Source organism: Stegastes partitus, unplaced genomic scaffold, assembly GCF_000690725.1.
Source record: "Stegastes partitus isolate 25-593 unplaced genomic scaffold, Stegastes_partitus-1.0.2 Scaffold1124, whole genome shotgun sequence".
Taxonomy (NCBI): Eukaryota; Metazoa; Chordata; class Actinopteri; family Pomacentridae; genus Stegastes; species Stegastes partitus.
In genome coordinates, this window is record NW_007578855.1 from 41,531 (window position 1) to 67,913 (window position 26,383).

Sequence of the window (26,383 nt, forward strand, 5' to 3'; positions counted from 1 at the left end):
CGACGTGGTTTGGAAACAGCAGCTTCATCTGTGATCATGCACTGGCTTTGATTTGACTGACTGCTGTAGGAGGAACACAAAGGCGGACATCAGAAATGACAAACTCACGGTTAGAGTTTAACCAGCATTTGGACCAGGATGTGGTTCTGTGCTGTCCGTAAACATGCACTCTGCTACTTCCAGTATTGATGCTTTCATTGGCAACAAAGAACCTTTTCAAATTTTTGATATGCGATCTACAGAACATGCAGTCTGTCTGTCAGCTGCTGCTTGGTGGTGAGCACCTACAGTCGGATGCACATGTGATCTGTGTGTGCACGTTTGGCCACGAGCAGCCGAATGTGCGGCACACAGATCTGATTCACATTTCTTCATCCAGTTTGCACATCTTCTATACGTTTTTAGTGTGTGTTGGAGTGCATGCAGACGCTCATGTGAACTTCTGTTCGTGTGTCTATGTGGGCAGCTGTAGGCCCTGTGTTTGAACTCTCGCTCACATGGGCTGAGCGAGGGAGGGCCGCAGGGTGAGAAGGCGATAGGAGAGGGGACTGATGCCCGACAAACTCGCCATCTCCCTCTCCCCTTTCATCTCCCTCTCCCAGCGTCAAACAACGGACTCTTTCATGCAGGCAGCTTTGCAGCCAGCCACCCCCAGACCCTCGAGGCCCCCGCCCGTTCACGCTGCTTAATTCAATGTTCCGAGAAAAACTCATGATTGGAAAATTACTTTTTTTTTTTTTTTTATCCTCCTCCTTTTCCATATCTGCTCTTGAGAAGCATCACCCCACTTCCTCTTCTCTCTAACTCTGGTTTTCTTTCTCACATCAAAACAACTCATGGTCCAATAAACATGAGAAGAGCAAAAGCCGGATCAGAACTGGACAACACGGTGGTGGTGGAAGGCACTTCCAATGAGCCCCGAGTGACTGATACGATTAGGATGCCTGAACTGTACATTACAGGCATGGAGGTAACGTTGTACAGCTTTGAATGCAATGATGAGGAAGTCTCAGGAAACGGAGGCCAGCCAATACAATGCTTTATCATTTCAGTGGTAAGGATGCGAATGCTCAGACCAGCTCTGCATTAGAATAGAAATTACTAATTCCTTTCCAGCTGCGATGGCAACCAGATGTAAACAACCAAACAATCTTATAAAGATGTCTCTGTCCCACCTGTGTGACCAATCAGAGAGAGTGCCCAAAAGCAACGATTAGCCATGAAATGTGCTCAGTACTTACTGTAGCTACTCCTGTACTGTATGTACTCTGTTTATCTCTTAATCAAGACTATCTATCATTACTACAGCAAGATACAACAGAAAACGAAGCGCTATCAAACCATGACTGTACACCGATGATCACAACTTGGAATCTGTTATAAAAGACGGCAAATGCCAGCTAAGGCCGAGACAGTCTAACACAACAGTGCTGCAAAGAAATCTACGTTCAATTTATGTTCAACCCGCTTGGGAGAGGCAATAATTCAACTTTATGGAGATTTTGAGGCTGGAAAAACCATCCCAGTGTGTTTGATGTAGGCCATGGCTTGATGAAGTCAACAGAACGTCATCTGCAAAGAGTAGAGACGTGACTCTGAGGTTCCCAAACCAGACGCCCTCCAAACCCCGGCTGCACCTCAAGACCCCATCCACGAATACGACAAACAGGATCGGAGACAAGGAGCGACTTTGTAGTCCGACGCCCACCGAAAAATGTGTTTTTCAAAATTTGAAAGCAGCTCTTTACAAACCCTGGATAGCTCATAGTAACGGCCCAGTACCCCGTATACTCTCACAGTACTCCTTACAGGGTTGCCTGGTGGTTGTTGGCTTTCACCAAATCCACAAAACATTGGATGAACTGGATAGTCAAACTCTAATAACCTCCTCGGTAAGGAGCTAGTCCACTGTTCCACAGTCACAACCTGATGCTCAACCTTCCTCCTGAACCTGTTGTGGTTTGCAGCCAAGTGTGAAGCAGCTGGAATGAGAGTCGGCATTTTAAAGTCAGACACCATGGGTCTCTGAAACCAGCGGCTTGCCCATCTGGGTAGGGGGTGAGCTGCTAAACAACGAAGTTTCGGCTTCTCCAGAGATGGACAGCAAGTTGGTGCAGCAGCAGTAACTTTACCAGATGGATGGCACTGAAGGACGAGAAGGCTAAGCTTTTAATTTACCAGTCGATCTGGGTTCCCACCCTCCCCTATGGACACAAGCTCTGGTAAGTTACCGAAAGAATAAGATCACAGATACAAGTAGCTGAAGTGGCTGGACTTAGCCTTCGAGATTGGATGAGGAGTTTGGACATTCAGAGGGAGCTAAAGAGTAGAATCACTTTCTCATCAAAAGGAGCTGGCTGAGGTGGGTATCTCCTGGACACCTTGCTATGGAGGTTTTCTTGTCACATTGAGCTGAGAGGAGAACCAGTGGAAGACCCAGAACTTGCTGAGGTGTTTGTACATATCTCAGCTGGCCTGGGAAAGCCTCAGGATCCTGAAGGAGGAACTGGAAAGCCTTTGCTGGATGAGGAGAACATCTGGAGTTCCCTTCTTGACCTGCTGCCACTGTGGCCCAGATTTCAATAAGTGAAAGAAAATTGATTTACGGAGGCTGCAGTTTGAAAGGGTAGACTAAACATTAACTGTAATTGGTGCACATCTTTGTCTACTGTTATGTTATTGGTTTATTTAAGCTGATTCCAGATCATATGCAGCTTAATCAGTGTCGCGACCAGGCTGGCTGGATGGTGGGGACACACGATCACGAGTTCTCTGAGTCGTAAGGTCTGGATTTGATTGGCTGGCTGCACGTCATTGCCCTATTTTATTTGCACATATGTCCTTTTGCAGTCCACTGTAGTCTACTTTACAAATAAAGGCAAGACACCCCAAACCCCAGAAATAAGACATTGCATGTCATGTCGTATTGGGGAAACATCTTGTAAATGTTATATTACAGTGGATTGTTATTAATCATGCATTGATTTATGATAATGCTTCATATTTTATTAGTTAAAATTAGTAATGTAATGGAGTAGAAAGTAACGTACGTCCTTCTAAAATGTAGGAAATGAACATAAAACTGAAATTGTCAAGTAATCGAACTCAAAGGACGACGCCATAAGCAGGGTAACTGAGTAGATGTGTTACTTTCCTTAAAGTATTTTGCAATTTGTTGTGCTCAGCCACCAGGATGTCAAGCTGGATTAATTGTTTGATAAGAATTTAGTTTTGTGTCCGGGGGGGCGGACAGTCTGTTCATTAACACTGAACAGAGAAGCACATCCTCGCTGTGTGATGATGTCCCGAACAGCAACCAGCCAGACATGCGGCAGAAACAGCCGAACAAAGGAAAGCCTTGTTCCCATCTGAATTCTTGAACATCATTTTCTACATTTTCCTGAAAATGACTCAATCTCCACATCCCTCGCCTCTCATTCCGCTCAATTATCATTTCTCAAGCATGTCTCCCTCGTCCTACGGAGACGGGCTGTTTCGCAGTTTCTGGATTACACCATGAAATCTGTGTGCATGTATAGAGATGTGTCAGGTGCCGAGAAACAGCAGCATACACGCATTTTATCTTCATGATAGATGAAGAGATGGGTGGACATAAAAATAATAACAATCGGACAGATCTTGCCCCGAGAGGGAGGCCGAGGACAGCGATACAAGGCACCATTGAGTTTTCTCTTTCTGCATCATCCCCTTCTTTTCCTCCTCCCCTCCTCTTTTGCTTCTTGTCGCAGTCACAGCTGCAGCTGGGCCGAGCAACTCCCAGTTTTATGGGCTGCTCTTGGTTGACACAAAAGGGTGTAAAGCTTATCGTCGAGTCATCTGCTGCTCAGTGCATCTGTGGCTAAACGTATGTAGAACAGTATAAAAAGTAAGCCTGATGAATGTGTGAGTCAAGCGTTAGCCAACAAGAGCTTATTGTAAAGAACGTCTTCCTATTATCAACATTATTTTCAGCAAACAGGTATTAAATGTGTCAGTCATCACTTCATAGACTGTAATACTGGTTTTCCATAATTCTGCTGCTGCATTTTGCTGATGTGAAGAGTCAAAAGCTGGGATGTAAACACATCACAACATAAAAAATATGGATATAAATATCAAAAAAGGTCAAACATCTGACTAATTACATACCAATATGTCAAAAAAAAGGATCTTAATGCACTAAAGTGTTAAAAACTTGGATATTAAAACATCAAAAAACCCTGGATATTATCCAACAAAACATCAGAAGCCATTTGCATTAAGACACTAATACCTCAGCACCACTTAATCAGAGCAGGTGGTGGTGCTTTTTTTGTTGTTTTGACCTTTTCTGTCCTGTAGGGGTACCTGTTGAATCACTAGTGTTGCACATTACTTTTACTGTGAGAGTCCAGAAGAGGAAATGTTCTAAACTCTTATTCTTTTCTAATAAAACAAATCAAGCTTGTGCCAACTAACAAGTAGTGGGAGCATCTATGGACATTTTTCATTCATCAATGTTAAATTCTGTGAAGTAAACACCACATGAAAGGCTGCAAAACGACCCACTGCGACCTTGTTCTGCTAAACGTGCACTAATATGCATCGACTTTTAACAAACTTTTATGGAACATCCCGCTCTCCAGAGGTATATATACGCCTTATATCTCTGTATACCAACACTGTCTTCCAAAACATGACATGCCTACGCGGCTAAACTGCATTGCCGCTCATGTTTTTGAAGAAACACATTTTATCCTTGAAAGGTACGATCGAGACGTCGCGGGAAAGAGCCACAAAGTAGGAGGGGAGGATGGAGGCATCTGTCAGCAGGAGTTTGCATCTAGCGTGGGACCATTAGTCTGTCATTCGTTGTCTATGTAGGCAGCCGTGCAGGGCACCATGGTAGCATCGCAATAAGTTTTATGAAACTGGTTTGCAAAAAGTTGAGATCTGGGCTCGTGTAAAATGCAACTTCCTGCTTCTGGAAACTCCGGAAAAACTTTTAAACTAGTCGTTGTTGATCTTTAATGGATTCACATTCAGCAACTGTAGTGCTGATTCCTCATCTCAAATGTTTTCAGAAAGAGCCTCCAAGTGGATCCAGTTTATGATCCTGGAGCAGACAGTCGAACCAATCAGGCGCCGCTAATGTTAGCATGGTGGTAGGGAGGAGCAGCACAACCCCTCGTGTCTGATAAACCTCTGTGGACTTACTGGTGTAAGCTTCATTCTCAATCATTGTTTGATTGGGTGTGAGCACTAAAACCACCTGGTCTGATTTGGGAACATATGACGGTTTGGGTTAAAGTACGAGACCTTTACTACTTATTTGAAGCTTCTCCTCCATTTTCTGGGCTGCCACAGTCATGAGTCCTGTCCTCTAATATATGATTTGAAAAGAAGTGGCAGTAAAGCAATAAAATAAATGACAACGATGAGTTGATCTGAAACATATCAGAGATGCATCACAGTCAAGGGTGGGTACAGGTATCCCACTAAAGCTCTGTCTAAAGGTCATGTGACAGCAGAATTATGTGGTTTTTGAACTTGTTTGAAGGAGCCATCATCCTTGGAGCACAAATACCTCAAAAATAAATTCAAGGCAACCAGTCTAAGATGTAAGAATGTTTTAGTCCATCCCTGGAGCTGCTGGCATTTCTAAGAGCTACCAGGTGATCGATTCGGATCATCATTTCTCTGAAACAACACTTTAAATGTCTAGAAATCTCCAGAAAACTAAAGAACGTCTGATAAAATCCTGCAAACCTGCTGAACAACACATGAAACGCATCGAAAGCACGACTCGGGCAAAGTATGTGGAAGCATGATTACAGAATACCAGCGGAGATCAGCCCCGGGTAACTAAACCCTCCCTCTCCCTGTCTCACCTGGGACCCCAGTGCCCCTCACCCACTCCGACACCGCCACGGCCTCCCCCCACCACACCCCACCTCAGCCCCCGTATATCAATTTCCTTTAGATGTTCCCTCTCACACAATTGAAGTAACTAGATTCTTTCCTTTGGCTGGCCAGCGGAGATATGAAGCAGAACGCACAATGGGCCATTCATTAAGGTAGCAACACACACACACACACACACACACACACACACAGTTTAGCAGATGCACATAGACTCTCATGTAAACACATTCGTATACGCACACAGCTGCAGTGAAAGTTCTTGGCAACCCTTCACACACACACACACACACACACACACACACCAGAAACTTCGAGAACGACAAGACAAACATAAAAGAATAGGAACTTTGGTGGTATGAGCATAAAAACAGGATTCACGGTGGGGAGGGGGGGACCGATTTCAGTGTAACACAGCTTGCAGGATTTTATTTACAGGATGAAAGGACGAGATGAAGGCGACCTTGCATAAAGCTGAATCATTTTGATTACCCTTTAAAAGGTCCCTTGATGTTTTTTAAACGGGGCTCAGGATGTACCAGATATTTATCACTGTTCATGAATGTCTGCATTGTAAAAAGTTCAGTTACATCCTGTTAATTAGTCAAAATATTAAGAAATGTGGGTTCAAACATGAAAAGAGCGACACTGGGAATCCCCGTTGTGTCACTCTGAGGTCGACCCACACCTCTGTCCTCCCTTTAGGGCGGGAAAATCAACGCGAATCAATCACTATCCTGTCATTATAGCATCCAGTCCAGCCCCCTCTCCAAAAAAAAAAAGACTTGATTACATTTGTAATGACTTAATAACTACTGCGCGGTTAACAGTGCACCGGATCCGACTGCAAGGTTGACTGATCCACTTCAACAGGTGGACACTGACACACCTGCTTTGTCCTGCACAGGTGCATGAGGGAAACAGAGAGAGAGAGAAAGAGAGAGAGAGAGAGAGAGAGAGAGAGTGGGTGAAAGAAAATTAGATTAAAACTGTCTCGGAGAGGCAGAGTGTGCCTGAGGAGAGACAGAAGGATCTGACTTTCTGATACGACTCAGAACACGTGTTGGACCGTTCTGCTCTCACATACGTTGAGTTGGATTTGTTTACATGATCCCACGAAAAATTTAATTAAAATTTGTATGCAGTCCAAAGGAAACGAGACCATGCATTGAGTAACATGCACGAGAACTGGAGCTATAACTACAAATCAGCTATTAGATTAATCACCACATGATGATCTATTGATCCGTTTCTGTTTTTTTCTTCCTCTCTGACAATAAACTGAATATTTTTGGGATATGAACAAAACAAGACACCTGAAGATGTCATATCTGGGGCTTTGGGAAACACTGATCAGCATTTTCTGGCATTTTATCGACCAATCAACGAATACATTAAATCGACAATTCAAATAATAATTGAAACAGGTAATATTTTACTTTAGCTGTAAGTACTTTATGTTCTAACATGAATAAACCTTCATGATTTTTCTTAGATTACTGATTATCGTATTATAAATCCAATGTGTCCCACCATTTCTTTTTTATTTGTAAAGGTATTATATCCTTCACACTTGTATATGTTTGTATTGGTTTTATTAATGAAGAGTGACATCACCTGTAACCCAAACATCTAGTTCCTATCTCCCCTCAGTAGAAACCTGGGTTGGCACAAGATTGGATTTGAGTTTTAGAATAAACTAAACCCACTTTTTGCTTCTTGTTTTCAGTTTTTGAGTCTGTTGGCCCTCTACAGTTACATGACGAGTCTCTAGTTGGCACAGGAATCAAGTTCAGGCCCTGAATCCATCTTAAGATGATGGTGAGCTTTTTGTTTTTTCGTTGTCTGGCCCGGAGCTGATGGGGGTGAGAACCCTCAGTCTCATGGTCACAGGACTGCATGTTCTGTCTGAGACTCTGACACTCACCCAGACTGCTGACCTTTAACTGTCAACATAAGAGCTGTTTGTGTCTCGTTGTGTGTCAGTGTGTGCGTCACAAAAACAACTACACGATGCATTATCGTTGTCACATGACAGGAAGGGTTTGTATTATTCTGTTCCACTTTGTGTTCATCTCTGGGTTTGTGCCACGACAGTTTATTTGTGTAACTTTGGCAGAACAGTCCAGTCAATAATAGTGCCGCAAAATGTTTTAATGTGATTTATCCTCAAGAGGCTTGTGTGAGTACACTGAAGCCAAATTACTCATTTATCCAAGTAAGTAGAAAAATAGAGCTGCTATTGTCATGATGTTAAAATATAGAATTAAAGTAATTCAAGTCTTTCCATCAAGGTTTATTCAAGAATATAAAAAACCCAACTCTTCTATAAATCATTAACTGCTCTAAAATCAATAAATATATTTAAAAAGCTGCCAAAAAGGCCCCAAAGTCTTTTATCATTTGATGTAAGGTTTTGTGTTGTGTAGTATTTTAGTTAGTTGAAGCAAAATCATATTTTTTCAAAACATTTTACTTGAAAACTAAGACTACTTCAGCATAATGTCATTATTTAAGTCCAAATTAACAGCTAATGACAAACATTTCAACCAGCTGTAGGAAGTCCTGGATCACAATGTCGTTGTATTACATAACAGTCACACAAAAATAATGGGCTGAAAATTATTATTATTAAAATAAGCATCTTAAGTAATAAAATGCTTCATTATGACAATTTCCCAATTTGCTTTTCTGTGAAGGCCTTTTTTTTAAAAAACAGAAAAACTCCAGAAGCTCACCGTGTAAACATTAAACGCTTTGTTAGCTCATTTATTTCTTTACTTAATTTAATTTCTCTCTGCGCAAAGTGCAGACTGTGAAGCCATTCATCACTATCCAGAGGCAACGTTTTCGTGTCGAGGGTGGTAATAATAAAAACATTAATGAATTAAAACGGATAAATTCAGTCTTCTATTCTCCATGAATTCAGCACCTAAAAACTCTCGGCAACGAATAAAATTTGACGACTCTTAGCGCAGTTCGTGGCATTTATTGCCGGAACATAAAATTCGACATTACTGGTGCGTAATTTCAGGATTTTCTCTCACGCATCTTGTGCCCACAGCAGCGTGTGTTACATAAAGGGGGCATTTTCGGTCTCACCTAAACGCCTTCGCTTCATGCAGCCACACAGCTGTGCAGGGCCGCAGCTCCCACCGTCAGCACCTCACAAACACACAAGCCAAAACACTCACTTTCAAACCGAGGCCCGGCCGCCGATCCTCAGCTGCACAGCGGGAGCTCAGTCCCCGGTGTGGCTCTGGAGGTCCTCGGCTCGCAGCTCCAGGAGCCGGACGGTCCCAGCGCGAGTCTCCGGCTTGTGTCGCCGCGCTCCTGGAGCATTTCCCCCCTTATATGTCAGGCTTTACGACTGGGGCAAAGAGTGGCGGTTCAGGGGAAGACATGCGCCCTTTTCACCATTTTCCTTTTTCATATGCACAGAACTGGGTTTTGTTGCCCAGTTTTTTCGTTTAAGGGGGAAGGTGGGGGCGCTCGTTTTGATCACATGATTACAATTCACCTGAGATCAAAAAAAGAAAAAAAAAGAGGAAAAAACAAAGGACGCAAAGAAAGGAGGAGAGGCAGAGAGTCGGACACAGAGATGCACTCATGGTTAGGATTCCCTTATCACAGTCAACAGTCACAAAGTGGTGATTTTTGGATTGGGGGCCAAGGCGTCGCATGGCGGGGATACAAGGGGTCATTGTTGTTGGGAACAGCGCTGGTGTTTGTATCCGTGCGGCCCATAATGTACCCGCTCGTCTCTCCTTTCTGTGTACCAGCACTGTTTGGTTTGAAGCGCTGGTGTAGTTATAAAACCAACACATGGAAGTGAAGAGGCGAGATGTCCGATAACACGCAAACGCTGCAGGGACCTTTAATTGATGACAGCACACCTGTGACATGCTGCTGAATGGGAGTGGATCAACCCAGCAGCTGCACAATCTATCACAACTTCAGCATGAATCCGTTAATGCTGGAAGAAATGTGCGTCTTTGGACACCTTCATGTCCGTTTCATAACATTTGGATGTTGGCCGTTACATTTCACAATGTTTACTTCTATTTTTTTTGCTGTAAAAAGTGCATAAATGTTCTTGACACCGCAATGCAAATCAAGAACCCAAATGTTCTTTCAAAGGAAATCTATTATTTATGCGTCTTGACAGCATTTTACGTGCGTAAAATCTGACATTTCTCATCAATGGCCGGATTCGCCCCTTATGGGGCTCAATAAAGAACGATCTTATTTTCTCTTGTCTTGTTTGAGCTTTGAACAGCACAGCGCGCATGTTCGGTTTAACTGGGCCTCTGTCTTTATGTTCTGGAAACCAAACCGCTTCTCTTTCACTGAAGGTTACACGAGGACATTTTTTTCCATCATCAGCTGATATAAAACTAAACGAATCGATTAAACGTGAGAAATTCTTGACGCTGCACGCCCGACTTCTTTCAGAATGCAAACAATTTGCGGCCTTTTGCGCACACGCACTTTTGATTTCGCGCGTAGACGCTGCAGCCTGCGCGAAATGATAGTTTTTGTTAGAGAAAAAAAATAAAATAATAGTTGGATTCCCTGTAAAAGCGCGTGTGTGGAACAGCGACGTGAATTATTCCTGTTCTATTGAGAACATGGCTCATAGAATGAACAGCATGTCCAAATGTAAAATCATCAGAGCAGGCTGTTGATGTACGCAATCAGAAAAACCGACGTACAAGCTGTCCTGCTTAAAATTATTTGCGTAAAATTAAGTGTGCGTAATTTAGAAGGGTCTGAATTAATTCGACCTCTGATAGAGAGAGAGAGAGAGAGAGAGAGAGAGAGAGAGAGAGAGAGAGACTGAATATCAGCCAATCAGAACTCTCGGAGTCTGCATCCCTCATATTTGTGCTGCTCCTTTTTTTATTTTTTTCTCTCAGCCTCATACAAGGAGCTCTTTAAGCCCTGCTACAGACACACAGAGCAGGCATTCATACTCGGGCGGCGCGAGCGAGGGGGCTGGGGAGCGAGCGTCACTTTGGAAACTCGGGAACTCACGGATTCTCGTGCTAAACCGGCGACCTCCTTTTCTCATTACTGAAGTAAGACGCTTAGCATTTCCAACTCTTTCCTTTCTGCTGCTGGCTGCTCTCTCACTCTGCGATGATTGTTTCTGCTCACCGAAATCCCAAAGAACGAACCTCAGAATTAAATATGACTCCTAATCCTAATTCATCCACAGCGATCGTTAGGATTAGCGTGGTTATTCACTTTTTCTGGACTCGTGAGCTGTTAGGGCTGTGGTTCTGTCGGCTTCTGGTCCGGAATGACTCGTTTTGTTCACTCTGGAGCATCAGTAATGCCACTTGGGACCTTTCAGCCATCCAGGGCTGTGCGTAAAACCACCTGGGAATATGGTTTTTGCTGTTTTAAAACATTTAAAAAATTATATTTTCAGACCCTAAACATTTTGAATTCAGTATAAAAAAGACAGTTTTGACACTTTAACGGTGATGATCATTAAAAAACAATGGCCATCGTTAATGATGTTACTGCATCAGTGCAACAAGTGCTCCTGTTCACTGATGCGCACGATGCTTTCCCTTCTGTAGATCAGTGATCGTTACTTGTTTGGTCTTTCTTGGCACAGTATTAAAATATATATATATATATTTTAAAAATATATATATATTTTTAATGGGGAAACTGAGATGTCCGAACACGTTCACTTAATCAAGACAAAAATATACAAAAAATGTGAAAGAAGAGACTTTGTAGAAGTTGCAGCAGACTGTGAAACAACATTAATGACCAAACAGCTTCATGCACTGTTTTGTCTGTATTTTGTAGTTTGTCTTGTTAAACTGGAGCTGTGAGGTCTAATCTCTTCCAAACCGAGCTGAAAAAAAACAACCAAACAAGCAAATTGAGGCCAACTTATTGGCCAGTCAGGCGGTAATAATGAGTTCACATCGCTGAAACTCATCGAGCTTTACGCGCAGTAAATGTGCGCAGTAATGTAAAGGAACAACACGCATTATTTACTGAGTGTGTCGAAGACAATTAGTCTGGATATTACCGGACGGTAAATCCAGTAACACTTGCTGCTCCGGAGTGATGGCCCTGCTCAGTGGCCACACTCTCTACTCAGTTAGTTATTCACGTATCTGTTGATTGGAGATCTGCCCAAGAAAAAACATACCCGGTAGTTATTGTGGCCATATTTGGGGGAAATTATCCCCAGTCTTTCAAGTGATTCTCCATTACTGCGTTTTTGTTTTTTACTAAAAGTGAAACAAGCACAGCCGGAGCGCGCAATAAGGCTTTTACGCAGCGAGCCCTTCTGACAGCCGGTGCAGCGGCCCTGCTGACCAGGTGGCGAGCGAACATCAAAACGCGCCTCGGACAGATGGCGAAGCTTCACCCGCCCCTCCACGGGACATAAATACGAGTCCTGACATCCACTCAGATGTTAATTAAAAGCTGCTTTTCGAAACACGTTTATTTGGAGAAACATGAGACGCGATCTTGTCATTTAATGCCCAGTGCGTTTGTTAAACGATCGATCTGGTTCACGGGTGGACGATCAGCGCCAGACCGACATAGAAACCGTAGGAACTGAATGGCACACATCACAAATATGTGTTTTAATTCACGCCTTGAGTCGGTGCCTCGATTGTTCAGCTGAAAAATAAAAATAAAAAAGAACATTTTCCTTAAATATAAAGGTGACATAACGTGAGGGTGAAATGAGTTTGTTCTCACTCTTAGCTCACAAACACAGACTGTTAAACTGACAACATTTTCCATAATGTCTCCAGGCGTGGGCGAGATTAATAGTTTTACAGCAACACGATATCGATAGAAAACAAAGCAGCGCGCTGCTGGTTCACGGTAAGTTCGCAAAGTTCGAGGCAGGGTGTTGATTTAATGCATATAACGAGGACACGTTTTGCTCCTGCTCCCGTTTAACACTGTGTCTAATTTACACACGCGCACAGAAACGCACAGAGTTTATGTTTCCAGCGCCAGGTCGTGTTTATCCAAGAACTGCAGAGTATAAATCCACGGTCTGTTCAACACCTTCTCTCCCGGGAGCTTGCAATAACTGCAAAATCTTAAACAGTAGCTTGTTTGGGGGGCGAAGCCTGCAGAGGCACTGCCTTATACAAGAGGGGAGACTCTGCAAATGGAGGCACATACATGTACAGGCAGCATGCCCAAAGATAGCCAACTAAAAGAATATTCCATTGGAATAGCTGTGAGTGGGGCAGTTATTCCAGGTCCAGGCTTTATTTTTGTCACGGCTAGAAAGAAATAATGCAAAATCAAGCATCATTCCCCCACTGTGTGCACTCACAACAGCACCTCCTCCCTTTAGATAAAGCGTTACTAACAGAGGGTTCGTTGCGTAATCAAGCAGGAGCAGTAACTGTACCTCTGACTTGCTGAAATGATGCCCGTCATCGCTCTGCTGTTTCAGGTCCTTGCTGTTGGATTTCAACCGCGGGACAAACGGAGGGGAGAGAGAGGAGAAGGATAAGTCAGGAGGGAAGTGAGAGACCGGGTGAGTTTGGCGCAGACAGTTGCGCATTAGCAGGTAAACTGGGGTCCAAGGTGCGCACTGAGCCGCCTATGATACCAACAATACGGATGGAAAGAACTTTAATGTGGAACCCTCACATTGTTCTGCAACGGAGGCTGAGAGTAGAGACAGACTGGCAGTTTATATTATAACTTAGAGGACAGCGCAGACAGTCAGCCGACACTCCGTGCGTCACCGTAGGGATAAGTAGGAACAGGAGCCCAACAGGTAGCTGAGCATTTAGGAGCAGGCCTTTTCCTGTGCGCACCTGGAGGCTTGTGTGCAGGAACATGTCCAGAGAGGAGCAGAGCTTTTCAGAAGTCGAGCTCAGTCCGGGGATGTCGGACGACAGTCGCTCCCTGTCGCCGGGTCACTCCTCCGGGGCGACGGGCGGCGGGGACTCGCCTCTCCACGGGCAGCAGCAGCCGCAGCTGGCCGGTCTGGACGACGCGTCGGCGGGCTGCTCGTCCGTCAAATCCGACGACGAGGACGAGCGTTTCCCGGCAGGAATCCGCGAGGCGGTGAGCCAGGTGCTCAACTGCTACGACTGGACCCTCGTGCCCATGCCGGTGCGCGTCAACACCGGGAGCAAGAACAAGCCGCACGTGAAGAGGCCCATGAACGCGTTCATGGTGTGGGCACAGGCGGCGCGGAGGAAACTGGCAGACCAGCACCCGCACCTGCACAACGCGGAGCTCAGCAAGACCCTGGGGAAGCTGTGGAGGTGAGGAGGCAGATACAGAACGACTGCAGCTGGGGAGTTAGACAGCAGGGATGTGGAGGGATTCCAGACAACAGGGGACAGCCAATTAAGGGGTGACCCTTTCAAAAAGTCATTAACATTTCCAAGTAAATCCAATAATAAATCTTAATCATAATTGCTGAAGCTGTCCTGTAGGGGCCAGAGGCTTGGTGGGTGTGGGGGAAGTGATCCAAGATTAGGATCGGAGGAAAGGTCAGTGTCGGGGTCAAGCCTGTCATAGTCAGAGGAAATTTAACCAAAAAAAATAACAACCGAAAATCCCAAATTGCAGATTCAATCACCTCTTTGCCACTCTAATCAAATCCCACATCATTTCTTCCCCTCTTCTGTAAATTGATTGTTTTAGCTGCAGGCTCACACTGAGGCCAGTACTCAGAGATGAGGGGGCATTTTTACAACCATTAAGCTCAATTTTTTTTTCAGAATTCTTCCTGCTATTTCAAAGTGAATTTAAAAATGACCTCTTGGTTAATAAATGCACATTATTATGAAATGTCTGATATTTCCAGCCAAAGTCTGGCTGAAGGCTGGAGTAGGGTTAAGTTTAAACGTCTAGTCTGATGACCCAGCGTCTAGTCTGCAAAACACTCACTATTTGCTGTCAAGAAGGTTGGAAAGGGTGAATTCATTAACCTTGTAAGGATCAGATAATAATTAGATAAAGACTTGACCTTGGGTTCAGTCAGACAGACGATGAGCTGAGGAAGGTCAGGGGTTTCTCATGCCATTCCTGCCAGCAAGCAGTAATAGAAGGAGCTCAGTCCCATGTTTGCAGACAGGATGCAACTCTGGCCCGTGTTATTTCATTACTGTTCGGCAGTTGAAAGCCCCTGGAAGGCACGATATTAGATGCAGCTGTGCAGATGTAGCAAATGAAGTTATCTGAGACAAAACGGGGAAATTTGTTATTCTGCACAGTGTACTGATTTGGCCTGAAAATGGATGAAAAGTGTAATCTGTGAACCAGCTCCTGGACATCCCCCTACTGAGCCTTAAACAGCCAATGTGCATTCTTTTGTATTTAGGTTCAGTTTAGCACCATCCTGTAGAACACACAGAATATTACACTGTTGGTTGTTGCAGAAGACAGCTGCCTAATTTATGAGTTCTGAGACTTTTTCTCCTCTTCATACTTGAAACAAACCAATCCACAATGCTTGTGTTTCATCCAAGGCTTCTTAATGAGAGTGACAAGCGACCCTTCATTGAGGAAGCAGAGAGGCTGAGGAAGCAGCATAAGAAGGACTATCCCGACTACAAATACCAGCCGCGACGCCGCAAGAACGGAAAGCTCGGTTCCGGATCAGGAAGTGAGGCCGACGGCCATTTGGAGGGTGAGGTCAGCCACAGCCAGCCCCACTACAAGGGCCTCCACCTGGAAGTGGCCCACAGTGGGGGAGCCGGGTCTCCTCTGGCAGACGGGCACCACCCTCATGCTGCAGGTGGGCTGCCGGCTCCCTCCCACTCCCTCACCGATACCCATCTCTGTCACACTGTTAGATCTGTGTGGATTCCACCAGACAGGATGGCACACAGTCAGGTCATTGTTTGTGAATCTGCAAGGCAAAAGGGCTGTAACTACATTCTTGTGTCTCTACAGGTCAGAGCCACAGTCCTCCCACACCTCCCACCACTCCCAAGACGGAGTCTCAGCCTGGGAAGACGGGGGATGGTAAGAGGGAGGGTGGCTCCCGTGGCTCAATGGGAGCAGAAGCGAGCTCAGGTGCTCCGGGATCTGGGAAACCTCACATCGACTTTGGTAATGTGGACATTGGTGAGATGAGTCATGAGGTGATGGCCAACATGGAGCCTTTTGATGTCAACGAGTTTGACCAGTACCTTCCCCCCAATGGGCACCCAGGGGTTGGGCAGAGCGCTGGGGCAGGAGGAGCAGCAACGGCCTCCCCAGCCTCTCCGTACACCTACGGCATCTCCTCAGCTCTGGCAGCGGCCAGTGGACACTCAGCAGCCTGGCTCTCCAAGCAGCAGCCACAGCAGCACCACGGCTCCACTCTGGCCTCGGACCACTCGAAGGCTCAGATCAAGAGCGAGTCTGGAGGTGCCGGAGGTCACTTTGCAGAAACGGCCTCAGCGGGTTCCCACGTCACCTACACCCCCCTCAGCCTTCCTCACTACAGCTCAGCCTTCCCCTCACTGGCCTCAAGGGCTCAGTTTGCAGATTACGCTGACCACCAGGCCTCAGGGTCTTACTACGCCCACTCCGGCCAGGCCTCGGGGTTGTACTCCGCCTTCTCTTACATGGGGCCCTCCCAGAGGCCCCTGTACACCGCCATCACCGACCCGGTCAGCGTATCGCAGTCGCACAGCCCCACGCACTGGGAACAGCCTGTCTACACAACACTGTCGCGGCCATGACAGACAACGAGACCAGAGCGCGCCGGTGCAGGTTCAGCCCCAGTGTCAGACCAAAGGAGCAGCAGCGTCGGAGGTATCAGTGGTGAAGCTGGTCTGGTCAGGGGGGAGTGGGCAGGCACCGGGGGAGTCGGCTGGGGAGGCAGGAGGGAAGAAACCCTGCTCTGCTTTTGCCCAGATGTGAAAATGCCGTCACAGCCCAAGGATGAGCTTGGACTGTGATGCTTCTGAAGAGTGGCACACAGTGGAGCCGTCAGAGAGGGTTTTACTTTGGTAAAAAAACAAAAAACATCCATCCACAACAGCACCTCAGCAAAGCCTCTGGCGCTCCAAACAACACACAAATTTCATGGGTGGTGAGGAATCGTGTCCCTGTCGGTTTGGTGACTTGACGTGTATGGGAGGGGGCGCCTGGAGCCAACAGGCGGGTCAGCAGCAGCAGCAGCACAGTGAGAATCACCTGGATCTGGACTGTGACGGACATGACTGAGAGGGAGCCAAGTTCATTCTAAATGTTTTTGTAACGCCACGAGAACGGAGTGCCAAAGCTTTTGCTGGCATTTCAGACAAACATTTATCGAGCAGGAAGTTTTTCGATAACGTTGTTTTTGTCCCTGTTTAACTAAAATGGTCGTCTGTGAACAGCCACGGGAGACAGATGGCGTAAACCCTCAGAGGGGTTCTTCAGTGAAATGTATATTTAGTGAAAACCGGTTTTCATGATGGCTGACGTTTATCAGGATAGTTTGTATGATGTACTTGAAGTTGCAAATGTACCTTACTGATGCATACAGATGTTCAATATTTGTAAAATGACCAAAGTTTTGAGACCAAAACTTCATGTTTACTTTTCATAGAAACTGATCTAGAGGTTTCTCCCAACGCGACACTCAAAACTACCTTACATTTCGTAGCCAATTAGTTTTCTCCCTCAGCTGTGACCCGTGTGTCCAGGAGGACTTGTTGTAAATTGTTTTTTTTTGTGTGTGTGTCAAAAGCTACTTTGGCCTTTTTCTCACAACGGCACTGATGATGATTTTCGTTGGTTTCTGACCCATGAACGACGATAAAAGACAATTCTATTTATACTCAGATAATCCGTAATCAGCGGTCACAGCGTCGCTACAGAACTGTTGTTCTAACACGTGACTGTACCGGTATATATCATCGACGTGTTATTATCCTCACTGAATGTCTGCACCACTGCCTTCTGCTCGTGTGTAAATCCAAGACGTGCGTATCGAACAGTATTCAGCGTGAAAATACTATTTTAATACATTTACAACATGGGTGATGCCAATACTGAGAGCGTTTTAACACAACATTAAATATGTAACATGCCTTGTCCTTAATAACACATTTTACAAACAGATGGACCGGAGAAGTAACCGCCTCCTGTTTTATGTTAACTCATTTGTTTGTGTCATTTTTAAACTGTTCTTCTTGCTGTTGTTTCTCTTCTTGTCACAAATACTTCTTTATTTCTTAAATATATCTGTTAAACTATTTAACTTGCTTTGTTTTTATGCACAATATATTACTACTGGATGCAGATCTGAGCTACATACAGGCACCGCTGCTTGTTTTACTGCTTAGTTGAAGCTTAAAGTCCTTATTTAGCCGTTTACCTCCAAAACAAAGCCCTTCCTGCTTTGTGTGAAATATGCGTAACTTTGCTTTGAATTTTACATTCTTTATTTATACCTGATTGAAGTTTGTGTGCACTGTTGTTCATCTCTATTCAGAGGACGTCTTACCGCCATTTAAGTATTTCATTTTTCCCGTTCTTGTGTAACCGTCGGCAGAGCTTCTAAACAACAGCAGAAAGCCTAAACATGTGATGATGACGCATGATCTTTTATTCTCCGCTTGAAATAAAGCTCTTATTATTTCTGCTTGAGTCTGCCTCTTCAAATATTCTTGCAATGTAACTAATAATGGAAATAACACATCTATATCTGCATAATTAATACAGTAAAAAAAAAAAAAAGAAGAAGAATTTTGTGACTTTTTAAAAAAAAAAAAAAAAGAAGAAGAATTTTGTGACTTTTTCAAGCAGCAACTTCTCCTCCAGATTACAGAAACGTTCCTATTGTTGCGAAGTTGGCCAAAGCTCCTCCACTCATAAATAAAATAACACAGAAAAACAAAAGCACATGTCTTCGTGGCTTCTAATGACTCAACCGCTGCTCGCATTCTCGGCATAATCTGTTCAGCTGGTGGATAATTCACTTTAGCTGGCAGGGCCTCAGCGCCGCTCCGGCCAGTAGCAGGAGGGAAGCTCGACGTGAGCGATGGTGACTCGCAGGAGCGTTGCATTACAACACAACAGCAAAGGCGTCACCGGAGCCACATTCACGGCGCTGATTTCAGCAACAGAAAGCTTCTCCCCCTCCCCGTCTTGGGCTAACTGACCCTCCGGGGTTACGATCGGTTATGCACGCCTGTATGCATATTTCAGGTTTCTTATAGTATGCATGCATGTGCGTGTTTCCGTGTGTGTCGCCGGCTAAGCCTGACTCCTAATTCCCTCTCTTTAATCGGCTGTGTGATACTTTGGAAAGACAAAGAGGGCCATTGAAAGGGATCTGGGGGAGGAGGGAAGCAGGGCAACGGGAGAGCCTTACCCATAACCGCCGGGGCCTGTAGCTTCACCGGGATACAAAGGGACTCTTACTCTCTGCGCATAGACCCTGCAAAGCTCGCTGCCCTCCCTCCTCCTCACATCCCCCCACACTCACTGACAAAAAAATAAAATAAAATCTCTCTTAAGGTTGGAGCTATGATGTGAAATCTTACAAAAATGAAGCGACAGAATCGAGGGAGTTGTACACACCAGACTTCCAACATATCAATCAAAGCGATTTTTGTTGGGTGGAAGGTTCTGTTTCTGTTTCTCAAAGCCGTGCCGACACATTTAGGGTCACGTATGATCTAACTATTCTATATCACTCAGCTGATCTGTTGCCACATGCACATGAGGGAACTTTGAAAAGTCCTCAACAGAAAACGTCAAAGGAAGAAGATTGTTCTGGTTATTTTTCTCCAAAGTCTACACAACATTTGGCTTCTTCTGCCACTGTGCTGAGTGGACATGCGTATTGACCAGGAGCTTTTTCTGATGATCGTTTCAAACATTCGAGTTTTCGTGGACAGCGATACAAGGCTTTAGATGTGGAGGTGTATGTGTTCATCCCCTTCCATTAAAGAAAAGGCAAAACTCACAAAAGTCACTGAAATAACTAGAAACTGACAAAAGTAATAATAAATAAAAAAATGTTAAATTGTATTTTAGTGAAATAAGACATTGCTTTTGAAATGTGGTTGAAAAGAATAATTTAAAAAAAAACAAAAAACAAAACTGTCTTGGACAAATTAGAGCACTTTGCTGATGAGCACTGGGCCAGAATACCTGTCAACAGGTGCAGAAGTCTGACTGAGAGGGGAGTCTATCCCAGCTGACTCAGGGTGAAGGCAGGTTCACCTGGACAGGTAACCAGTCTATCACAGGGCTACACTTAGAGACAGACAACCAAGCACACTCACATTCACACCTACGGACAATTTACAATCACCAATTAACCTCAGCATGTTTGTGGACTGTGGGAGGAAGCCGGAGAACCCGGAGAGAACCCACGCTGCACGGGGAGAACATGGAGACTCCACGCAGAAAGATCCCGGGTGTCCTCACCGGGACGTGAACCAGCGACCTTCTAGCTGTGAGGCCACGGTGCTAAACACCGAGACACCTGCAGCCCTTAAAGAAACATTGAGGAAAAAAACACATTTGGGCATCAGAGTTTGTGAACACTAGTTCTAAAAGTAGATAAAGTTGAATCAATGACACAACTTGGTCATTTATCTATTGAGGAAAAGATCCGACATTACATATTTGTGAGTGTCTCTGTCAATTATCAGTCATTAAGCGCTTTAGTAGAAGAAGGCATCTCTCTCATCCAACAGGCTTCCTCGGTTCGAGCCGACTGGTGTGGAGTGCCAGGTGTTTATTCTCATCCCAACTTATATATGACTCAAGAAGTGAATGATTATGAAACTGCCTGAGGAGGGACCTCAGGACTGCATATATGCGTGGCGTTACAGACCACCTCCTCTACTTAGAGATGGCTCCTCCAGTTCAACATACTTCCTTCATTCCTTTTTCCTCTCCGTCCAGAACGTAGACGTTGCTGTAAAGAGTTCCCTTTCATCCAACACATGGATATGGCCGTTCCTCTCTCCAGACACCATGTCTCTCATTTAAACCAAATGTTCTATTTTTGGTCTCATTGGTCAACATTTCTGCAGCAGCCTTCTGGCTCATTCACATGATGGTTAGCAAACTGCAGAGGGGCAGCCATGTTCTCTAAGAGGGGCCACCGGCATTCTCCTCACAGCCCCGTCATGGACATGATCGTTGGTTCGTGCTGTCCTGATGGTGGAGTCATGAAGACTAAAGTGAACTAATGAGAAAGAGACCGTTAGTAGAAATGACCCTGGCTTCCTCTGTGACTTATTGTGAGCTGAAGTAGTGCAAAGTGTCTAGAGATGGTTTCGTAACCTTGTCAAGCCTGATTACTTTCCCCCGTTCGTGCCATGAGACACTTTCACAAACATGTTGTAAAGATCAGACTTTGATAAACGCCTGATGTTTTGGGTCATATTTGTGCAGAAATACAGAAAACTCAAAAAGGGGAACTCCGAGACCTTGAGCGAAGGACCGAAAAGGAACAGTCAAGACAGATTACATGAGGCAAACAAATTAAGCCGAGTACTGACAAAATATAAATCTCAGAACACATTAGTCACGTCCTTAACTGGGTCTGAGCGCTGCCGGATGGCGGCCTCGCTGTGGTTGGTGCTGGTGAGTGTCACATGTGCTGCCCTCCTCTCCGTCCCATGAAAGCGAGCAGTGTCGTCCCGAGGCGCTGTCTCCTCCGCTCAAAAGACTCACACATTAAAGTTTTGGGTTTTGCTTTTTTCAGAAATTAATGACACAACTGCAGCTGCACACAATTATAAATGCCAGTACGAACTGTTTCCTGCTTTATGATGTTTAAATGTTAGCGAGGTAAGCTCAGGACTCAGTGACAAACTATCTACTTGGTGAAACATGCGTCTTGTTGTACGTTATTGTACACACACACTGAACACATACTCTGATGATCCATTTATCAGCTGCAGCCTTTTTCCACAACAAAGCCGTTAATCCTCTCTTTCAAACTTTCTCCCCCCCTCCCTCTCTCTCTGTCTTCCAGCATGCACTGACCGTCTCTCTGCCGGGGCACCAACCCATTTCCCTCAAACAATACACTAACTGTTTGGCTGCTTTGTGCGTGTGTTTGTGTGGGGGAAGAGGAGGGAGACCCGGAGAGCGCCATGACAGCTACAACACGTCTCCATCAGCTGCAGGGGAAAACCTGCTGCACCTTTTATAAACGATGGCGCCTGAACATTAAACCTGTCAGGAACTAATAGTACAGTATGTTTCCACTCATGAACAATCAAAAACAGACACTTTAGAAACATCAGATTGCAAATTTAGGCTCCAAACTCATGACAACAAAAGCGAATGCAGCTGTGATACACGAGTTACACAACTGAACCCAGCACACCTGTCATTTACAATCAGCCTAACTGCATGAACGTGATTCTAAAATGTCTCATGACCACCAGAACTTTCTCAGTTTTGCAAAAGCATGACCAGAGAAACTGACAAATCTGATTGCGACACTTCTTAAAGATGGAAAGAGATACAGGAAGCTCCGAGGTGGGAGTGTGATAATACAGAGCTGCATGAGAGAAGACATTTATAGATGCACCATAAATGTCTGTGGATAAACCAAAATACTGGCCTACAAACAGACTCCTAGACTTCAGAGGTTTGACTGAAGAAGGGAATATTCCAGCATGATAATCATCCAAAGCACACTGCCTGAATCACACGAGGAAAAAAAAAACACAAAACAACTTTGACCTGATCCAGTGTCACCTGACTTGATAAAACGCTTAAAGGGAAAATACAGCAAAGAGCAGCTGAATAAATGTCTGACAAATGTTAGAACATCCATCCATCATCTCTACACCTTAATCCTCACCAGGGTCATGGGGGGCTGGAGTCTATCCCAGCTGACTCAGGGTGAAGGCAGGTTCACCTGGACAGGTAACCAGTCTATCACAGGGCTACACTTAGAGACAGACAACCAAGCACACTCACATTCACACCTACGGACAATTTACAATCACCAATTAACCTCAGCATGTTTCTGGACTGTGGGAGGAAGCCGGAGAACCCAGAGAGAACCCACGCTGCACGGGGAGAACATGGAGACTCCACGCAGGAAGATCCCGGGTGTCCTAACCAGCAACCTTCTAGCTGTGAGGCGACGGCAACCACCGAATCACCTTGCAGCCCAGTGTTAGAACATCCCTTCATGCAACACAGTTACTCTCCCTGCTAATGAATGTCATTTAAAATAAAGGTGGACATACGAATATAGACAAAAGATTTGAATCTCAGTATTGACAGTACTGACATTTGTTGCATTCATTCCTACTCTGGCACCTTTATTTTTAAAATGGCAAATCTAAACTCTTGGGTTTTGTTGTTATATCAGAGCAAATACCCTGATATTCCACCAACTGTAACGCAACCACAATGTTTTATACAACATTTCATGAGCATTCCCAAAACTAAAGCTGGATTTGTTGTACAATGATGCTCGACACAGATCTGACTCCAGACGCTGATGACTTCCCACTCAAACCTTTGTGACGGTTCACAGTGTTCGCAATAAAAACCAGAAAATACAATTTATACAAAAGAGTTTATTTGTAACAATAAAACTGTTACTTTACACTAATTACCACTCATCAAAAACAACAAATGTAAAACTTACAACACAGGATCAAGTGTTTGATTAAAGTTATGTTTCCCCCTTGTGGCTCTTAGTTGTACTGCAGCTACTAAAATGACTAACATGGCAGTTTCTAACATAAATTTGACCTGAATTGTGTGGAATGCACAAACAACGTAATGATAAGTCAGTTCACAGGATTGTAAACCTGTGAGTGTTTTGATTTCCATGAGTCTTCCAGTGGGTCTGTTTCTCAGTTATTCATATTTCAGTGTCACCCTGAAGTACATCTGGACCGCATCTATTAGCAAGCTTGTAGGTGAGGTAATGTTGGGCTTTGGGGACTCTTCTGGGTTTGTGTAGCCGACAGACCTGGTACGATGGTGGGTGTTAAACCACCACACGCTGTTGTACGAGCGCAGCAGACTGGATGAGCCGCTTAATCGGTTATGATGAGCTCATCGCAGCCCCAGTCCTCATAACTGCCGTCAGGAAGGTATCTGCGGATGATGATCGGGATCTTTCTGCTCCTGTTGGAGGAGACAAACTACAGTCAGATACCATCGCACCAACCCGCTCTTCAGCAATGACAACAACAATAAATAAATCAAGACAGAGAACTAAAACCATCACTTACTTTAGCTCTTTCATAGCTATTTGTAAGGGGTCTGTTTCTCCTTCCAACTCCACCATAACTGGAGCGCACATCCTGTTGGAAATAAGTCAGCAGGTGGACCACGGCGTCAGTGTCGTTGGTTGAAAATTACAATCCTTAGTTAACATTTGTTACTCAAATGTGCTTTGGTATAGAGAAGTGGCACTGCCTTGTTTTGGGTAATTGAGAGTCTCAACTTCATGAAGCTCATCCATGACACGTGTAAATGACTTTTGGAGAGGACACATGTACTTTTGACCATTTGCTTTGTGTCTCTGTTGAATAGTTTGCAGACAGCGGGTGAATTTTTGAGAATGTCATCAGTACATTATAGTCTCAGAGTGGAAATGCTCAGTCGTGGCATTGACTGATTATTGTCTGAGCACAGATCAACACCATATGGACACATTAACAAGGTAAAAACAACACTTGAGATAAAAATATACTGGCTATTACCACCTAAGTACTCAAATCGTACTTAGCTAATGCAAAAGACAAAGAACAAAGAACACAACTGTTATACAATGTGCTATACCAGCAAGTTAGATTAACTGACTTGACTTGAAGTGTCAGATGTTACTATGGAAACCTCATTGTTTCCTCAGCGCTGTACTAATCAAGTGCTGTCATGGTCCATTCTTTGCTTCTAGTTTGACCAGCGCGGTACTGATGCACTTTAATATCACAGTTAGTTTAACCAAATATCTCAGTATACATGTTCGAGGGTACTTCAAAAAGTTTTCAGCCTCACTCACACACAGTAACTCCCATTTTATGGCATAGCTGTGTACAATAAAGCTTTATATCATGGACGACAAAAACTCAATCAGCTAAAGCAATCAAAGAACAACAGAGAGCTGGCTGCTGTTGCTCCTTGACAAGGCGTCCAGCACAGGTGGCAGAAGCAGCCAAACGTGGCTTTGAACTGTTGCCCCATGAACCTCACTCACACACCTGCACCGTTGGACTTCTGTTTCCTAAACTGAAATCCCACTTGCACAGGTGCACTTTTCAGAGCGATGATCACGTCATCCATGCTGCTGAGGAGTATATGGAGGCTCAAGATGGGACTTTCTACTGGAGGGGACGGTGAACGTGACTGAAGTTGGAGTAAACTATGTAAACTGTGTCGTTTTCTGGTGAGGCCGAGAACTCTTGGAAGTACCTGCTTATATAATGTGACAAACCTTTGAGGATGATTATGTGGGATTTAAGAGAATAAATTCACAGCAGACAGGAGGAGGCCAGACTTGGTCCTCGTAAACACTCACGCTATCTGCAGAGCTCGTGTCCCCAGAACTCTGGCTCTCTCATACTTGGTCATGTACGGTGTGGTGATCCTCTTCTGGTTCGCCTGCTGGCCCTCTCCTGCTGGGAGGATCTGCACGTTCTCCTGGTCATCCTGCTCTCCACAGCAACACAAAGGGACATTATTCACATATAATACTATATGATATTATTTGGCGTTACAACATAAGCTCAGCCAAATAGCAAAGGCTCTGACACACGCGCTAAATGCACGTATTACTCATTTGAACATCCATTTATCCAACAACTGAACGACGAACTTACATCTTCCGCGTTTTCCAGATCATCTAATCCCTCGTCTTCCTCCGCATCATCGAAATCTCCATCATCGAAGCTAAAGAATCAGACAGAATAACGTCATGAAGGACAGCACATCCCACTAGCACTGGGAAGTTGTGTTAGCTAGGTTGCTACCGTTAGCACTAACATTAGCTCTACCGTTAGCTCACGCTGTTACTTTAACTCGCAGCCTGTTGAGACTCTGCTGTTACTCACTTATCCTCGTTGTCCGACATTTTCTGTTCTTAAGTCTGTGTTTATCCCCTCCGAGTCTTCAAACTTCAATGTTTTCGGCTCCACTTTTTGTTGTCAACACGGACCCACATGAACGCTGTGAACGCTCCACTTCCGGTGGCTCAGCGCGTTCGAAAAACGATCCGGGTCCTCAGTAGAGAAAGTTTCAGGTTCCGCTTCCTCGTCTACGGACACATTACGGGGTTGCTCTGCGATGTTTTAGCCGCTCTGTGGCCTGAATTATTCTGAAAAGCAGTTTGAGTCAAAATGAAATAAATATATAAATTAATATGGCCATGAAACAAAACCCTGAAATGAACAAGGAAACAAAAATCCTCTGAAAAAAGATATTTTTATTTTTTGTAGAATAAAAAAATAAACTATTCATTTAATAATTATTTATTTATATGCATAATTTATATGCATATTTGCCTCGTTTATTTATTCAATAG

The 26,383-nt window shown here is 44.6% G+C and overlaps 2 protein-coding genes across 3 annotated transcripts; one reads left to right on the forward strand and one right to left on the reverse strand.

Moving 5' to 3' along the window:
• The first annotated feature begins 10,884 nt into the window (after positions 1–10,884).
• sox10 (SRY-box transcription factor 10) lies at positions 10,885–18,501 on the forward strand. Of its 2 annotated transcripts, none has more exons than XM_008296359.1 (4): positions 10,885–10,982; positions 13,364–14,189; positions 15,402–15,670; positions 15,829–18,501. In XM_008296359.1, exons 2-4 carry the CDS (start codon positions 13,756–13,758, stop codon positions 16,602–16,604), a joined length of 1,479 nt encoding a protein of 492 aa, XP_008294581.1. In that variant the 5' UTR covers positions 10,885–10,982; positions 13,364–13,755; the 3' UTR covers positions 16,605–18,501. The 2 variants fall into 2 exon arrangements, with proteins under 2 accessions (XP_008294581.1, XP_008294582.1); XM_008296360.1 differs by having other exon boundaries at positions 15,402–15,562.
• Positions 18,502–23,406: 4,905 nt separating this feature from the next.
• Positions 23,407–26,063, reverse strand: polr2f (RNA polymerase II, I and III subunit F). Its single transcript, XM_008296361.1, has 5 exons — positions 25,914–26,063; positions 25,683–25,752; positions 25,382–25,512; positions 24,093–24,164; positions 23,407–23,985 (listed from the first exon to the last, which is right to left on the reverse strand). The coding sequence occupies exons 1-5, from the start codon at positions 25,931–25,933 to the stop codon at positions 23,895–23,897; spliced, it is 384 nt and encodes a 127-aa protein (XP_008294583.1). The 5' UTR covers positions 25,934–26,063; the 3' UTR covers positions 23,407–23,894.
• Positions 26,064–26,383: the final 320 nt, after the last annotated feature.

Excerpts from the sequence above, each read along its gene's own strand:
- sox10 (XM_008296359.1), top strand. The coding sequence starts at position 13,756 with ATGTCCAGAGAGGAGCAGAGCTTTTCAGAAGTCGAGCTCAGTCCGGGG. Across the intron at positions 14,190-15,401 it reads ACCCTGGGGAAGCTGTGGAG|GCTTCTTAATGAGAGTGACA; the intron begins GTGAGGAGGCAG and ends GTTTCATCCAAG. Across the intron at positions 15,671-15,828 it reads GCACCACCCTCATGCTGCAG|GTCAGAGCCACAGTCCTCCC; the intron begins GTGGGCTGCCGG and ends GTGTCTCTACAG.
- polr2f (XM_008296361.1), bottom strand. The coding sequence starts at position 25,933 with ATGTCGGACAACGAGGATAA. Across the intron at positions 25,513-25,682 it reads ATCTGGAAAACGCGGAAGAT|GATGACCAGGAGAACGTGCA; the intron begins GTAAGTTCGTCG and ends TGTGGAGAGCAG. Across the intron at positions 24,165-25,381 it reads ACACGAGCTCTGCAGATAGC|GATGTGCGCTCCAGTTATGG; the intron begins GTGAGTGTTTAC and ends TATTTCCAACAG.